At 40.2% G+C, this 18,957-nt stretch overlaps 1 protein-coding gene across 1 annotated transcript in view; it reads left to right on the top strand.

The window, feature by feature from the left end:
- LOC119424126 (GRAM domain-containing protein 2A-like) overlaps positions 1-18,957 on the top strand; it is a 975,280-nt gene that overhangs the window by 940,179 nt on the left and 16,144 nt on the right. The window contains 2 exon segments of the mRNA XM_037691597.1: positions 14,408-14,465; positions 15,267-15,573. Coding sequence (XP_037547525.1) covers positions 14,408-14,465; positions 15,267-15,573 — 365 coding nt within the window.

The raw sequence follows: 18,957 nt of genomic DNA on the forward strand, positions 1-18,957 counted from the left end.
TTTGGACAAAAATACATGCATGTACACACGCACACGCATGTATGTTTGCAGAAGGCAACATTTTGCATTTTTTGTTCTCGAGGGAACACGCTGAGGTGTTTTTAATATATTTTTTGGTGGGGGTGTCTTTTTTTTCCTGAGCAGCTTATGATGTAAGAGTCGGGATCAAAGCTCGTTGTTTTGGTTCTGGATTGTTGTGTTATTGAGCGTTGATATATTTTGTCTGTACAACTCATAGTGTATAACGTGTGTAATGTGCTCTGCTGTCCTCAGAGTCGGCTGGCATTTAGAAAACAAACATATTTTAGCTCTGTTGCTGTGAGACAAGATTAAAAGAGCAGCTTTAGTGTTTTTTTTATGGGTTTACGCTGGATGAAAATAAATCTAAGGGGTCCTCTTACATGATTTTCAAATCCTTCAAGGAACATTAAATAAAAACATTTGACATTTTAGTTAAACTATTCATACCTGGTTTGTGAACTCATTTATAGCAACAAAATCCCCAAAACACCACATTCACAGCTCTCGTAAAAGCTGAGCAGTATGAGCAGAGCAGATGAAGACCTGGATCTTGCGGAAAAAGGAAGAGACAGATGGAGACAAGTGAGCCAGGCTGGTCCCCACAGGCCCGCCTGTGTTTTTAATAATCGCTCTCTTCTCTCCACCTGAGAGCGCTGAGCCACTGCGCAGCTATTTATATCCAGGAACTGGCAGGCAGGAGGAGCAGCACACATCCACTGTTGTTCAGAACCTGGTCACAAGATGAACGGCTCCGTTTTCCAGGAGGGGGGATTTTACATCTGGGTCAAGCATGGAATAATTAAATGTTGGGAAGGTTAAACGGAGGGTGGCTTTTAATTCCTCTAATGACCCGATTACTGCTGAAAATGAGTTTGATTATGGATTACGCTGGTCTGACCCTGCCCTCAAAAGGTTAACGCTGTTTGTTGGAAGTCTGAGCTCCAAAAACACTGATGGAGTTTTAATCACACGCTCCCTTATTTACACTTTTAAAGCAAAGAAATGAAAAGTATCAGGCTATTTGTATATTTATCAATGGACATATCAATGTTTCTAATTGAAAAGCAGCTAAACTGTATAACCTTTAAAACAAGCAGGTTTTGGTGTTTATTTTATTTTTATTTTACCTTTATTTAACCAGACATAAACACTAAGAATAAGTTTTTATTTACTGGCCTGGCAGCACCAACAATATTGTAGGGTCAAGGGATGGGAAATAATACAGTTAGGCAAAACAATAAAATAAAGTAGCCAATAACAAACAAGGAATCACAAATTACATTAACAACAGTTCATTGTCAAAGTTAAACGACGAGAGTACTAAGCATGAAAACATTTGCAAGTATCTTTAAAAACGGCTTTTAAACAGTTTTTGAAAGTAGAAACTGTGACAAGGGAGATAAGACTCAAAGTTTTTGAATTAGATTCCAGTCTGATGGAGCAGAGGCAAAGCCAGACTTGGTCCTTAGAGTTATTAACCACAAATACTGAGAGGATCTGGTGTTATACTTCGAAACTGGTGCTAGTTGCAGTAGATGAGTTAAAAATGGAGGTGAATAACCCATGAACATCTTATAAATGAGGGTAAACCAATGAATTTCACATCAAGTGTGTAGAGAAGGCCATTTAACAAGAGTAGAGGTGCAGTGATGTGTTCTATAAGGAGCGAGTGATAAGCTATTATTGTGATAGCTATAGTAATAGTTATGTCCAGTTTATGAAGTACATCCTTACAAGCATGTCTGTAAATTATTTCTCCATAATTCAACACAGGTAGAATGTTTTTTTTTTCAACAATAGTACGTTTTGCAGCCAATGTACATGAAGATTGATTTCTATATACCAGTAGATAACCAAGTCTCGCTTGAACCTTATACTGCAAAACATTAACATGATGTGAAAAGGACAGAACATCATAAGTTCAAATTCCCAAATATTTCTAAACTGTTACCTCTTCTATAATATCGCCATTGAAGTGAAGTCCACCAAGGTGGGTAAGGTTCCTCCCCCATGACCGAGCCACATCATTTTAGTTTGCTTGGCATTTAGGGACAAGCTTAAGTCAGAAAAGGCCTGCTGGATTTCAAGAAAACCACATGCAAGGGACTTCACAACCTCATCCGGAGTAGAACCAAAAACATATAAAATAGTGTCATCAGCATATAAATGAATGGAAGCCTCACCAACAGAATGTGAGATATCATTTATAAATATGGAGAAAAGAGTTGGACCGAGAATGGAGCCTTGTGGTACACCTGACATAACCGGAAGAAATTGTGAAGTATGAGAGTCAACCATCACTTGCTGTGACCTATTTGAAAGATAAAATTCAATTCAATTCAATTCAGATTATTTATATAGTGCCAAATCACAACAAAGTTGTCTCAGGGCCCTTTACAGGAACATTCACATAAATAAAAGCCAATTAGTAAAGTTCTCTATCTAAGGAATCCAGCAGACAAGTTGAATCTTGGCTTTGTTGCAGTCTCCCATCCTGAGCAAGCACAGTGGCAACAGTGGAAAGGAAAAATTCCCTTTTTAAAAGGAAGAAACCTCCAGCAGAACCAGGCTCAGGACAAGCAGCCATCTGCTTTGACCGGCTGGTTGAGAGGACAGGAAGGAGAGACAGACGAACATAGAATGGTAGGTCCAGGTATAGGTCCAGGTGTATCTGAAAGACAAAAAAAACTCATGTTAAGGATAGAAAAAATAATTACAAATACAAAACAGGTTGAGCAGAGTAAGTAAAGACAGTAGCAGAGTGAAAATTGTGGTCAGTTTGTCCTCCATCGGTTTAAGCCTATAGCAGCATAACTAAGGGACAGCTCAGGAAACCCAAGCCGACCCTAACTATAGGATTTAGGAAAAAGGAAAGTCTTGAGCCCAGTCTTAAAACTGGACAATGTGTCAGCCTCACAGACAGAGATTGGAAGTTGGTTCCACAAGAGAGGAGCCTGATAACTGAAAGATCTGCCTCCCATTCTGTTTTTGTAAATTCTAGGAACCACAAGTAAACCTGCAGCCTGAGAGCGAAGTGCTCTGTTAGGAAAATATGGAACAATAAGATCTGTAATATAAGATGGAGCTAGGTTGTTGAGAGCTTTGTAGGTTAGAAGTAGGATTTTGAATTCTATTCTGGACTTGACAGGGAGCCAGTGGAGAGAAGCTAAAACTGGAGAGATATGATCTCTCCTACTAACCCCAGTTAAGACTCTGGCAGCAGCATTTTGGATCAACTGAAGAGGTTTAAAGAAGTATTTGGACATCCAGATAATAAACCATTGCAATAGTCCAGTCTAGACGTGACAAATGCATGGACCAGTTTTTCTGCATCATTTTTAGATAAGACATTTTCTAATTTTAGCGATATTACGCAGATGGAAGAAGGCAGTTCTAGTAACATTTTTAATGTGGGGGATAAAAGACATGTCCTGATCAAAAACAACACCAAGATTTTTAACATTAGAGCTGGAGGACAGATTAATGCCATCTAAGGAGGGAGAAAGACTGAAAAATTCATTCCTAAGGTACTCGGGTCCAAAAACCTCAGTTTTGTCTGTGTTCAACAGGAGAAAATTAAGGGTCATCCAGGTTTTTATGTCTTTAAGACATGCTTGTAGTCTAAGTAGCTGATTGGATTCATTGGGTTTAATGGACAAATATAATTGTGTCATCAGCATAACAATGGAAATTTATCCCATGCTGTTTAATAACTTTACTTACTGGAAGCATATATAAAGTAAAGAGTATTGGCCCAAGCACTGAGCCCTGAGGAACTCCATGACTAACTTTGGTGTATGAAGATGATTTATTATTTACATTTACAAACTGGAATCTATCAGATAGATATGATTTAAACCATTTTAGAGCTGTTTCTGTAATCCCAATATCATTCAAGCCTCTGTAGTAAAATATTGTGATCAACTGAATCAAATGCAGCACTGAGGTCTAACAGGACCAGTATAGACACAAGTCCATTGTCTGAGGCCATGAGAATATCATAATAATGGAACCATGTCCCGAAATTCTAATACGGTCAAGTTGTTTCAATAAGATGGAATTTATAACAATATATCTATTACATTAATAATCTATTATATAGATATTACATATCTATACGGTTTATAACGGGTTTATCTACATGCTTGTCATCATCAGGACACGAGGAAGAGAAATCTCTAGAAAACAGGTAAGAGTAAGATTTATGAATTTTCTTCAGGCTTGGAAAGGTTAAAAATTTCCAGACTGTCAGATTTCAGCAGTGATCACCTACCAAAACTTTTTCTAACAAGACTGCAAAGACCAGAAACCTAGAAAAACCTCTGGGCCTTTTTTATGTTTAATATGTCCAACATGAGTAAAACATTTTAACATCATATGGTTCAGCGTCTCTCTGCCATCCATTTCTCTCTTGCAGCTCGTTCTGTCACAAATCACCCCCATCCTTCAGCTCGTCTCGGCTCACTTCTTCACCTCTCTTGTGTTCTGCGCGTTACTTAACCCCAAATACTTTAATTTATCCACCTTTTCTACCAGTTTCCAATCAACACCCTGTGGGCAAACAGCACTGCAGGAGTTTGTTGGTAACCCAGGTTCTGAGTGACTCAACATCTTATTAATGATGATCCATAGATTTGGTAAAGGTTTTATGATGGATGCCCCTCCATCAACCGTCTCCATTTATCCAAGCTTGGCAGTAGCACCAGTACACTGGCTTGTTTCCCCCTCATGGCTGCTTTTTGAGCAGCCCACATTCTTTCTACTAAACCAGTTAATGGAAGTTAGACTGATGTGTATTTTAAATTGGACATCACTTCAAAAATCTGGAGTTCTCACATGAGTTAATGTCAGTGATCAAAAAGTCTGTCATTCAGTAGAGATCATGTTTGGTGAGGCTGTGAGAAGCAAAAGGATCTTTGTTGATTTCTGTTTGAGATCAAATGCAATCCAGAATGTTTGGGGACAAAGATTTTGGGACAGATGACACCAACATGGAAGTTTTTTTTTTCTTTTTGTTGTTGCTTATAAAGCTAAAGTTATGTTTAGAAAGATCTATATAAATATCTTGGTTGTTGCGGGGTCTTTACCTCAGGTGGAGGAGTTTAATTATCTGAGTGTCTTATTCATATGTGATGGTAGGATGAAGTGCGAGATGAATAGACTGACTGGGGCCTTGTCGTCCATAATGAGGGTGTTGCTTCGGCCGGTCATGGTGAAGAAAGAGCTGAGTCGAAAGGCAAAGCTCTCGATTTACTGGTCAGTCTATGTTCCAATCCTCACCTATAGTCATGAGGTTGGGATCATGACCGAAAACTAGATCCCAGATACAAGTGACTAAAATGATCTTTCATCATGTCACCTTAGAGATGGAGTAAGGAGCTCCGTCATCTGAGGGGAGCTTGAAGTGGAGCTGCTGCACCTTCACATCGAAATGAGCCAGTTAATGTGGTTCGAGCATCTGATGAGGATTCCTATTGGACATTTCTCTTTGGAGGTTTTCTGGCATGTCCCACTGGTCGGAGGCCCCAGGGCAGACCCAGAACTCACTGGAGGAGCTGGAGAGGATGCCTGGATCTATTCCCTCTGCAACCAGACTGTGGATAAGTGTTGGAAGATGGAGATGGAGAAATGTTTAGAAAGCAAAACATTACAATATGAGAACCTTGTATCTGAGCAGAACTGTAGGGCTATGATTTGGGTCTTTTTGCTGCATCTGATTTAATCTATCCATCCATTATCTTTTACCCGCTTATTCCATTTTGGGTCATGGGGTTCGCTGGTGTCCATGTCCAGCAGTCACTGTGCGAGGGGCGGGGTACACCCTGGACGGGTCGCAAGTCCATCACAGGGCCACATAGAGACAAACAAGACAAACAACCATTCACTCTCTCACTCACACCAAGAGACAATTTAGAGTTACCAATCAGCCTAACATGCATGTTTTTGGTCTGTGGGAGGAAACTGTAGAACCTGGAGAAAACCCACGCATGCACAGAGAGAACATGTATACTCCACCTAGAAAGGCCTCTGGACCAGGATTTGAACTGGGGACCTGCTCGCTGAGAGGCAGCAGCTCTACCAGTTGCGCCACCGTGCTGCTGGTTTAATCTATTGATCTAAAAATGTATTTACTTTTTTGTCAATCAAGTATGAAGTAAAGCAGCAAAGCATCATGGTTAAAGTTGAGTACATTTTAAATACGTATGGTAAGAAATGTTGTAGAAAACAGTTCATGTGAACATATTTTTATTTCTACTAGATACATAAAATAGGATCCAAAAGAATTTCATCTACTTACATTATGGTTCCTCCATCAGGATGCTGAATGTCACGGTGTCAGTGACGGTGCACACTGAGCTGGCTGAGCTGTCACAGCTGTAAACAAAGCTGTAAACAACAAACAACAGGATGCCCCCCCACCACCACACCTCGCCTGCTTTTTGACACGCAAACCCAGCTTTGATCTTCTGATCTGTGGATCTTTGCTCATCACTCACTGTCACCGTAGGAAACAGGATCAAGGCTGCTGTTTCAACAGAAGCAGCACAAAATAAAACTCTGCCAACATGAGAGTCAACAGGTGCAGGTTGATGCGAAAATGTTTTCAGTCTTAATGCACCTTTTTCATATTTTGAATGAGTTTTGTAAGTCACTTGTTGGATTACTGTCTTTAAATATTTTATATATGCAAAAAAAAAAAAAAACTATGAAAACATGCTCGTATAGGTGAATTGGTTTGTCTCTGAAAACAATCAGTAGTTCGAGGGTCTGCAACCTGCGGCTCTGGGGCCACATGCGGCTCTTTGGTCCCTCTGCAGCGGCTCTTTCAGGCTTTGACCAAAACTAAAATAAAACTGAATTTTATTTAAATTATTGCCAACAATGAAAATGGCTAGATTTCCTGTCATTTTCAAATATGTGAAGAATAGTACAAATACAAGGTGAAAAACATGTGGACTGCATCATGCTAGTAGCTTGTTAGCCACTTTAAGTGAACTTCCAGTCTCACTGTGTGATGTTGCTCTCAAAACCAGGAGAACGTTGTGGAATATCTTTAAGACAAGCTGCTGAGAAGGAATATTTGAAGATACTAAGATTAAAACACAAAAAACAAAGTCAAAGTAAAATAAACTATTTTTTTTTTCTTTAAAAATACCTGGATATCCAACAAACTGGCCTAATTTTATACTGTCTTTAACTTTATGCTTTAAGTAGGAAACTTAATTCTTCAACAGTTAAGAGAACTCACATCAGCCTACAGAGTTCAGTGTTTTAACTTTTATATAATTGTTAAAAATTATATATTTTTCTTTCTTTAGATGAATTTGGTCTTTTAGTTTGCACTAAAATGTAAACATATCAATAAATGTTAATAATAGTTAGACATTTTTTATTTTATAATTTCACCCCAACTGGCCAGAAAAGCGCAGCACGGTGGCGCAACTGGTAGAGCTGCTGCCTCTCAGCGAACAGGTCCTTGGTTCAAACCCCGGTCCAGGGGCCTTCTGGGTGGAGTTTGCATGTTCTCTCCGTGCATGCGTGGGTTTTCTCCGGGTACTCCGGTTTCCTCCCACAGACCAAAAACATGCATGTTAGGCTGATTGGTAACTCTAAATTGTCCCTAGGTGTGAGTGAGAGAGTGAATGGTTGTTTGTCTCGTTTGTCTCCATGTGTCCCTGTGATGGACTTGCGACCCGTCCAGGGTGTACCCCGCCCCTCGCACAGTGATTGCTGGACATGGGCACCAGCGACCCCCGTGACCCAAAATGGAATAAACGGGTAAAGATAATGGATGGATGGATGGATGGATGGATGGATGGATGGATGGCCAGAAAAGCCATCTCCAACAAACTTGTGGTCCACGGTGTGTGTTTGTTTCGTTGGTGAGGATGTCGGATTCCAAAGATTTATGGACTATGTTGAGCTTCTCTACATCGTCCCCAGTCTGAGATATTTTTCCGACGTAACGTTACTCGAGTTACAAGCCGTCATTTCCAACGTCATTGAGAAGCTAATAGCTGATAGCACTTGGGTGAGTTTTACCACAGACATTTGGACGTTAAGTGTTAGCCCCGTTAGCGATTAGTCTTACAGCACAATGGATAGACAAAAAATTTGAACTTAAAAAGTCTGTCCTTCATGCACAGGAGTGCAGAGGATCCCACACTGCAGCTAGGAACCAGGAACAAGCCTCCACAAGTGAGACAGCATCACAGGTGACTAATGCTAATAAATAACATTTAGCATTTTTCATTTAATATAAGTTAAAGTGCTATACATCTCATATGGCTGTTACTGAATATATGTGAGCAGCTCTTACAGCTGTTAAACAATTTTTGTAGCAAATAAAAGGGTTATGTTCTGACAAAGGAACATATATAAAATATCGGTATTGGTTATCGGCCAAATAAGTTTTAACATATCGGATATCAGCCAAAAATTCAATCTCAAGGAGCTATCAGTACCTTATCAGTCGTTCTTGTTCTTTTGTTTTATTTACACGTAGCTCATAACAACCCTGTGAGCCATTTTAGTTTCTAACCACATCCATTTGTACATTTTGGATATAAAAATGAAATACCTATTACACATTTTCTGGTTAAACTTGGACAGTTTTACAAAGATCAAGATGTTTGATTTGGTAGTAGCTGAGAGTCATTCAGAACAGATTTTCCAAGCACTGCCAACTCCTGCTGCACATTAACTTGTATTAACACCAATATATTTAAATTTATCACGTGTTTTCTTCCACGTTTAAATATCCAGCGGAGCGTTTAAATCAGCATCACGTTGTCGTCACCATGACCCCGTCAGTCAGAGTTTCCTGCTGTGACAACGAGCTGCATGGAAAGAACCAGCAGAGTTGATCTAGGTCAGAGGTCACGCTATCGTCTTACCCAGAGGAGCATCGGAGCGAGGACGCTGACGTCATGCGTCTGTGAGGAGAGTTTTCACACAGCAGCACCTCGTCCATCACAAACGCTGCTCAGAGAGAAGGCATGGCGCCGCTTCATCCGTGATGGCTGCCGCATAAACAAAACGCAGCCAGGCTTCAAGATAAATATTAATAATTCCTATACAATATTATTTATTTTACACGTAGACTGTGTTTAGATTATAACTTGAGTTGACAGCTAACAAGGTGATAGTGTAAGTCGACAGCGCAGCGCTATAACCTGTGACTGTATGCTTCTGTGCATCACTTTACAAATAAACAACAGGTGGATCATATCTGAAATTCATTTTATCGTTTAATTAGGTAATGTACCGTTTGAAATGCATGTGCGCATAATAAGGGTCAGAGGTTTTCCTCCAGCTGCAACTGGGAAACATAAAAATTGGAATCGGCAAAAAGCTGAGCTTAAAGCTGTTCACAAGAAATGGATCAAAATCAACACCTGCATCAAGGACCACGTTCAAAGTTACTTAAATCCTCTTTCCTTCATATTCTGATGCCGGGTTTGAACGTCAGCAAGTCGTCTTCACCACATACACGCCTCGAGGCATGGAGTTGCTGCCATGTGATTGGCTGATTGGTTGTTTGTGTTAACGAGCGTTTGAACAGGAGGACCTAATGAAGCAGCCTTATGTAAAGTATTTAAAATGTGTGCCTAACAACTTAAAGAATAGAAATAATAAAAGTCCAGTTATAATGAAGTTAACTGGTTTCACTTTAATTGGTGATATGTGACTTATCTGTGCTGCTGATTATCCATGCTGCTGATCTCATGCTGCTGATTATTTCATGCTGCTGTATTCATTCATACATATCTGCTCACCACAGACTCATGTTCAGGCTGCTGTTGTTACGCCGTATTGTTTTACATTATTACTGCTTGGCATATATCTTAGATCCTTATATACTGTTTCTTTTAACACCTTATATATTTGCTATTTTTGGATGTAATTCAGACCCTGAGTACACAGTTTCATTCCACCTCATGTACCACATGTGATGAGAATGACGATGTGTTTTCACACCTGATAGTTCAGTAGACTCGGTTCAATTGGGGACCAAAATTCAGAACATTTGGGGTGCATTCACACCAGCCCTGTTTAGTCCGCTTTAATTGAACTCTTGTCCGTTTGCCTAGAAAGTCTGGCTTGTTTGGGGAGGGGTGAATGTGCAATCGAATGCTGATGTGGACCAAAAAAGCGAACTCTGGTCCACCTAAAAACGTAGGTCTCAATTCAGTTGAAGTGAACTCTAGTGCAGTTTGAGTGCAGTTTGAATGCAGTGTGAATGAAAGTGGACCGGAGATCGCTCCAAAAGCAGGAAGTGAACTACAGCGCAGGGCATTCTGGGTAAATACTACCAAAACAAACGCGCAGTTTCTCTTACCTCATACAGAGCCATCTCAGCTACCTTGTGTGAAAAACAACATTCTCCATGGTCTTCTGCCTCATCTTCCACTCATGCTGAGTCCATTGTTGAAAACTGACAAAACAGAAACCCTAAAACCGCTAAAATTGTACACCACTCTGTTTTTGTTTTTATTTCCGGAAGAAGAAGAAGAAGAAGTGTCTTCTTCAGAGGTTTTTGTGTTGTTTCCTTCAGTAGTTCTTGGTGCAGCGCCACTACAGGTGAGTGGGGGAACAGGTTGGTTCGATTGACTCAGTGCAGTGTGAATGTGAACACCAGCTGAAAATGTGAACAAGGTTGTTTTCACACCTGATAGTCCAGTAGACTCTGTTCAACTGGGGACCAAAATTCAGAACATTTGTTTACATTTTCAGCTGGTGTGGTTCACATTCACACTACACTGAGTCCATCGAACCAACCTGTTCCCCCACTCACCTGTGGTGGCACTGTACAAAGAACTACTGAAGTAAACAACACAAAACCTCTGAAGAAGACACTTCTTCTGGAAATAAAAACAAAAACGGAGTGGCGTCACAGTTTAGCGGTTTTAGGATTTCTGTTTGGTCACTTTTCAACAATGGACTCAGCATGAGTGGAAGATGAGGCAGAAGACCATGGAGAATGTTATTTTTCCACACAAGTCGGCTTACATGGCTCTGTATGAGGTAAGAGAAATTGCGCGTTTGTTTTGGTAGTATTTACCCAGAATGCCTTGCACTGTACCATACCGTACCATTTTATTTATAGAGCACTTAAAACAGCAACAAGGCCAACCAAAGTGCAGTACAGACAGAACAACAGGCAACACACAAAGCAAAATACAAAATGAAGTAAATCAGAATATAGACATAAAAACGTTGCAGATAATAAATATGACTAACCAGTGTGGAGCATACAGGTTCAAAACACAGATCATCTGGTGTTGAAAGCTACGGAATAGTTGTGGGTTTTTAAACAGGATTTGAAAACCCGAGAGGGAGGGGGCCAGTCTGACAAGCAGAGGTAACTCGTTCCAAAGTCTTGGTCCTGCTACAGAGAAGGCCCTGCACTGTAGTCCACTTCCTGTTTTTGGAGCGGTCTCCGGTCCACTTGCATTCACAATGCATTTGAACAGCACCAGAGTTCATTTCAACCGAACCGAGACCTAGGTTATTAGGTGGACCAGAGTTCACTTTTTTGGGTCCGCACCAGAGTTTCATTGCGCATTCACACCTCCCCAAACGAATCGGACTTTCTAGGCAAACGGACCAGAGTTCGATTAAAACGGACTAAACAGGGCTGGTGTGAATGAACCCTAAAATTGACTTGAACTTGAAGGAGGAGACTTTTCTGTCTTTTACTTAGATGTACACTGGCTTCTTCCTGTTAATCTTGTGTTTTCTTGTAATGTTTTAAGAGCCATGACTACACCACTGAGGACTAAAATGTGGATTTATTAAAATGCCACATTCTGATTTGCTCAAAGTTATGAAGACTACCTCTGTGCCCATCACTTGGTGCCTTTTAAACCTGCACAGTATGACCCTGTTCATCTCAAGCGTGAAGCTCCAGTTTTATCAGCGTCTCCTCCTCTGGCAGTGTTTTCATATCAGCACTGTGTTACGCCTCCCTGTGCTCGCTGTCAATCACCCGACACTCTCAGAAAGATACGGGATGAAAGGGGACGTCTGCCTCTCTCTCTGTCAGAGTACCTCACCGTTCAGTCTTTATTTGTTCATAGGTGCCGTCTTGTTAAAAGCAGCTTAACTGTTCATCTCAATGGCATCCTCCTTCTAGGACTGATGATGCTGTATTTTATCTGCTGCCTTCTTGTTTCTGCTTTAGCTACAGATATGAGTATCATGCTGTGACATCTGCTGCACTGCTCTGAATATTCCTCCTGAGGCCAGGTTCATGCTGCTCGTGTGTGTGTGTGTGTGTGTGTGCGTGCGTGCGTGCGTGCGTGCGTGCGTGCGTGCGTGCGTGCGTGCGTGCGTGTGTGTGTGTGTGTGCTATTTAAAGAGCGACACACTGATAATCTCCTGGCATGGCTACTCAATTCTAATCTTTCATTATATTGTTATGTAACAACCTTTGTCTCCATTTAGACACAACTAACCGTTTAATGTAGTGTCGCATGTACTCAGACTTTATGTATATGTTTTTTATTTTATTTGTTTAAACATTACTTTAAATGTGTACCTGCTTTTGTTGCCCTGTGGCAAAATCCAAAAGTCAGGAGATGAGGGTTTTTGCATGTGTCTGCTGTTAGCAAAATATTTCATGAACCTCTGAACAGACATTAATGAAATTCTCGGTCAAGCTTACCAAACACAAAAAAGGCTGTTAATGACAAGAATTGGGTTTTAGGTTTCGTACACGACGCCGGACAACAAGAATGGTTAAAAAGTTTTTTGAAATGCAGCTGCTGGTGGAGGTCAGAATCCAGTGGCGGGACCAGTCTGCAGAGAAATGGTAGTGGACTGAATATTTCTGTGAGTGGGAAGATGAACAGACAGTCACTAACCTTCTCAAACAGGAGAGGTGGGGGTCACCTGAAGGAGGTGGGCAAGATGACGTCACCGTCACTGGGTGAAGCACAACTTCAGGACAGAGCTGAGGAGAGCGTGGTCAGGGGGCAAGGTCCAGGTGTAGAGGTGGGGGTCATACACAGGGGGTCAGAGATCCAGATCTAAATCTTGAGTTGTAGTCGTTGAGCCAGAAGGGGTAGTTGGTAACAAGGTCAGAAAGGCAAAACAAGAGAAGACAGGGAGCAGGCAGCTCGGGGTTTCCAAGAGACAGGCATGATGTCAAGACATGAAGACCAGCCGAGGCTGTGACAAGAACTTTGGACATCTACTACCATGAGGGGTTTGATAATCTGGCAGATTGGAGTGGTAAGGGGAGTCCTTAAATATGGATCAGAACAGGTGTAGAGAATCTGGGCTGATGAGCTGAAAGTGCAGAGTGGGCGTGGCAGAGTGACAGAGCAGCAGTTCATGACATGAAGAGGCAGAAACATGACAGTAACAGTCAATTTTACACATATTTAAGTAAAACCTGGTGTGGTAGTAGTTTAGAGTCATCCATAACACATACTCTGAGAACTAACTGATTACCAGGATTTTTGATGAAAACTTTTCTGTTAACTTTTAAGGTCAACTTTGTTGTTAGCAAATATCTCATGAACCACTGAAAGGAAACTCTCATAAAGGAGCCATTGTCTGTACATCTATAACTGATTAGCTTTTGGCATGAACTTAATTTAAGATGACCACCACAGCTAATCAGCATTAGCTAACACAACCATGGCAACAAGTCGGCTAGTTTTACAGATACTGGGCTAAAATTGGGTGTGGCAGTAGCTGGAAGTCATTCTCAACACATTGTTTGAGTGCTGACAGATCTCACAACGCTGCATGGATGATGTGCCTTGCTTAAAAAAATGCTATGCCTTTAATTTTATAATGGTTGTTAGGGTTAGGCCATATCATATTGTTCACGATAATACCGGTAAAAAAAATGCTTGCCTGGGAAAATAAATTATAGCATGATATGCTAATTTCATGACGTAAATACGTCAGTGTTTCCCCTACCATTATACAAGCGGGGCGCCCCGCCCCATTAACAGAACCGAGCGCAACAAACTACCAAACCAAACTGCGCACTGAATACTTTACTAAATAAAGTAACTGCAGTAAAATGAACCGTTGTTGTTTTTTTAGTTTTTACATAATAATGCAAAGCAACATCCATCTATATCTTTTACCCGCTTCTTCCATTTTGGGTCACGAGGTCGCCGGTGCCCATGTCCAGCAATCTGCAAAGCAACATGTTAAGTTAATTTTGTCAAATGAATAACTATTTTTTTTTTTTTTTTTTTTGGTTATATCACGAAATTTATCGTTATCGTCAGAATACTCTGAAATATCACAATATTATATTGGAGCCATATCGCCCACCCCAATGGTTATTTTTTTCATTAAACACTTTTCATTTGTGCTAATTCTACATTTATGATATCTTTTGTGTGTTTCATCGCAGGTTTCATCTGATTGAAGACCTGTCATATGAAGATGTGAAGAAATGTTACAGGGGCTCGGTGAGTTTCTTTTTGTTTCTTAATTACAGTCATTATGAGTCGGGTTTAACTAGGTTTATTTTAAACAAACATTTAAGTAAAGCATTTTATAACCATGTTTATAACTATGCAACAAACCAGTGTCCCAATACAATTTCAACAATAAAGTATTGAATAAAAAAACGAGACAAAATGAACATCACCTCAGGGCTTTGTGCTCTGCATTATCATTCTGTAAATGCAATCCTGAGAACAGGAGCTTCCCCTGAGTGTGCTATAAATAGAGAAATAAACCCAGGAGTGGCACAGAATAACAGACTGAACAGGTTTACATTAATCCTGTGAAAGATGAGATACAAAGCAAGACAGGGATGAAAAAAATGGGGGAAAGCCGTAGCTGGAGGTGAGTTTTAGCTGCAGAGGAGGAAAAGGTTGGGTTTTTCTTTAAATGGGATACATTTTAAGATTTAAAGACATTAACCTGAAGGGAAAGTAGCAGAGTAAACAGAGAAACAAAGACTTTAGGTGAGATTATTGTGGAGTACCTCTGTGAGGGAGATTTTTTAGAGCAGAGTGATGAAGGACAGTGAGAGTGTATGCGTGTAAAGGAAGGAGACAAGGGAGGGTGTCGAGTCGCCAAAGGTGTATTTGAGACAGAGAAAGGGAGCCTTGTAGTCGAGGAAGAGTTCAGCGGCTGTAAACCGATGCGTTGCTGTAGTGTATGTATGTGCGTGTGCTAGAGTCAGATGTGTGTGTCTGTACGTGCACGTTGACTAGAAGGTAGCAGCGTTAGCCCAGAACTGACCAGCGACAGGGGAACAGTGTGTATCTTGCAGTGGTTTGCTCCAGGCCTTGGATGTGCGCGAGTGTGTGTGTGAGTACGGTGCCAACGTGCTGAGCCTGGTGCAGAGCTCGCGTCCTCTGAGGGAGAGGGTTGTTTCTGCGTCGAGCCGAGCCGGTGGTGCTGGAGGTGGGGGAGCTGCCGGTGCTGGTGCTGTGCGGGCAGGCCGGTCCACCAAGGAGCTGCTCATGACTCTGCCCTGTCCCTCTGCACAGACTGTCAGCAAGTACAACTCGCAGTACCACAAACTGTTCCCCTGCGTGCCCAAGGATGAGATCCTCATGAAAGGTACTGTGCTTTCACTTGGACGTTCTCAGCCTGTTCTGTATTTGTAATGTGTTGAGCTAACCACTAATGTGTTACAGTAGATACAGATGGAAGGTTTTTCACATTCGGACATGGATCGATCTTTTGGTACTGTTCTGCTAAAGAAAAGAAAAAGAATGGTTACTGAAATAACTTGAACATGACAAGAATGTGAATAAGAAGAAATGTACTGAATATCAACAAATGGAAGTCAGTCGATGCTTGTGAATCTTGTTTCAACGGAATAATTCAAACAAATGAAAAGGTTAATCTGACCATAGGACATGTCCTGTAATCAGCATCACAGGTGTCTACAATCGTGTACTCAGTTTGCCTACTTAAAGGGCAACAGGTAGTCACTGTGCTGTTTTATATCATGGCGTGTACCACACTTAACATGGACTACAGAAAGCTAAGGAAAGAGTTGTCTCATGAGCTTAGATAAAAAATGACTGACAACCATGTTCAAGGTAAAGACGAAAAGACCCATCTCCAAGCAGTTTGAAGTTCCTCTGACTACAGCTGCTCGGATTACTCAGAAGTTTAAAGTCTACAGGACTGTAGCCAACCTCCCTGAATGTGACCAGAAGGGGAAAATTAATGACAAAATGAAGAGATGGATTATACAAATGGTAACCAAAAAGCCAAGAACAACTTCCAAAGAGATTAGAAATGAACTCCAAGGTCAAGGTACATCTGTCAGACTGGACCATTGGCTACTGTTGGAACCAAAGTTGACTTAATGGAAAATAACTGAGGAGGACACCTGTTTTGCAAATAAATTATATTAAAGCCAAATTTGAATTAGCCAAAATGCATAATGACAAGCCAAAAAGCTTCTTGCAGAATGTTCTTTGGACAGATGAGGAAAATCTGGAGCTTTTTGGCAACAAGTACCATGAGTTTTATGTTCACATATACCAAAAATGAAGCATACAAAGAAAAGAGTCCTGAAACTACAGTGAAACATGGAGGAGACTCCGTTATGTTCTGGAGCTGCTAAGCTGCAGCTAACAAAGGTTGTGCAACAAAAAATAGGGAAAGGGTAAATTCAATTCAGTTTATTTATTCAAGGATTCAAGGTTCTTTATTTGTCATTTGCACCCCATGTGGTACATGTGGTGGAATGAGATTATGTACACAGGGTCCAATTACCTCCAACAATAAAATGTAAAGGAAAAATAGCAGTAAGATCTAAGATATGAAAAACATCAACTAAATATACACTAAGCACTAGTAGCATAAAAACATAATGCTGAACAGCAGCACGAACATGAGTCTGTGTGAGCAGATGAGCACGCATGAACACATCAACATGAAACAGATCAGCAGCAACATGAAACAGATCAGCAGCAACATGAAACAGATCAGCAGCAACATTATGTGATTTTTTTCACATTGATTATTCTGGTTAGAGATTCATGAGTCTACCAGCCTCGGGGTAGAAGCTGTTCCTCAGTCTAGCGCCAAGTTACAACGGAAGTCATGTCAGGGCACTGAACAGAAACATTTATATACATTTAAAAAAGTAAGTTAATATTATTTATCTGAAGAGTAGACTGCTTTGAGTCTAACTTCATCACAGACTCTCATCTTGAGCAAGCATGAAGGCAACAGTGGAAAGGAAAAACTCTGTCATAAGGAAGAAACCTTTAGTAGAACCAGGCTCAGGACAAGCGGCCATCTGCTTCGACCAGCTGGGTTTGAGAGGACAGGAAGGAGGAACAGATACACAATGGCAGGTCAAGAATCACGTTAAGATAGAAAAAATATAAAATAAAAACTATTCAATTTTAACAGTTCGTTTTAAGAAATTAGGTCAATTTGTCCTCTAGTAATCTAACCCTATGGCAGAATAACAAATCAACCCTAACTATAGGATTTATCAAAAAGGAAAGTCTTAATCCCAGTCTTAAAACTGGACAATGTGTCAGCCTCATGGACAGAAACTCTAAGTTGTTTCCACAAGCGAGGAGCCTGATAACTGAAAGATCTTCCTCCTATTCTTTTTTAGGAAACTCTAGGAACCACAAGTAAACCTGCAGTCTGAGAGCGAAGTGCTCTGTTAGGAAAATATGGAACAATAAGATCTGTAATATAAGATGGAGCTAGGTTGTTGAGGGCTTTGTAGGTTACAAGTAAGATTTTTAATTCAATTCTGGATTTGACAGGATGCCATTCTTTTTGTCAAGTTTTTTTTTTTGTATAGATATATTTATTCAGAATGTACAACCATACATAATCTACTTCCAGTGTACAAAATTACAATTTTTCCTTTTTAATATACAAAAAATACACACAAGAAAAACAAAAACAAAACGGACAAACTTCAGAAATAAAACACTCCCACCCCACCCACTCTCTCCATGTAGAAACACATGAAGTAATATTTCAATAACATTAAATATATTTTTGAAAGGCCAGAGTTAAAAAAAAATCAATATAACAAAAATATTAAAAGAATTGACACAAGACAGTAAAGATCAATACAGATCAGATCAGTCTTCCAGATCTAATCTGGTTAGAATGTCCAAGAAGGGAGTCCATATCTGTTCGAACTTAGCCAATGTCCCACGTGTCGAATGGAGAATTTTTTCAGGAGTGCAGTATGACAACAGTTTGTTGATCCAATGTTTCTGGTTTGGAGGCTCCATAGATTTCCAATTTTTAAGTATACACTTTTTTGCTGCAGATGATGCTAACAAAACAAAGTATTTCTTGCAAGGATAGAATTTCAAGGACATAACATCTCCAAGTATCCAAAACCTGGGGTCAGCATCTAAAGAAAACCCACAAACTGCTGATGTTATCAGAATTACATTATTCCAGTAGGTTTGCAAGTGTACACAACTCCAAAGCATATGAAGAAGATCTCCTACAGATATCTTACACCTCTGGCATTTGTCAGTGATACTGGCATTCAGTTTATTCAACCTGTATGGGGTATAATATATACGATGAATAATATTAAATTGAATTTGCCTGTGTTTTGTTGATATTAATATTGTTTGGGATGAATTTAATAACCTGCTCCAGCTTTTGTCATCATATTTGCAGTTTAAGTCCGATTCCCAGTTCGATTTTTTTGAGTACTTCTCATAAGCTGGTAAATAGTCAAGAACAATTTTGTAAACACAAGAGATAAGTCATTTTGTAGTGGTACGTTTGGAATCCAATAAACATGTTTCAAACAGTGTTTCCTCTGGTTTATTTGGAAATATCTCTAATGCTTGGCTTTTAATCCAGTGTCTGATCTGTAAATATTTGAAATAATTATGCCTATGTAAGTTATAAAATTCAGATAATTGACTGAAGCTGGTGTAGTGAGTCACGTGGGTACGTGCCACTAGTTGTATGACAAATATA

This window comes from Nematolebias whitei, chromosome 2 (genome assembly GCF_014905685.2).
Source record: "Nematolebias whitei isolate Nwh7 chromosome 2, NemWhi1, whole genome shotgun sequence".
Classification (NCBI taxonomy): Eukaryota; Metazoa; Chordata; class Actinopteri; order Cyprinodontiformes; family Rivulidae; genus Nematolebias; species Nematolebias whitei.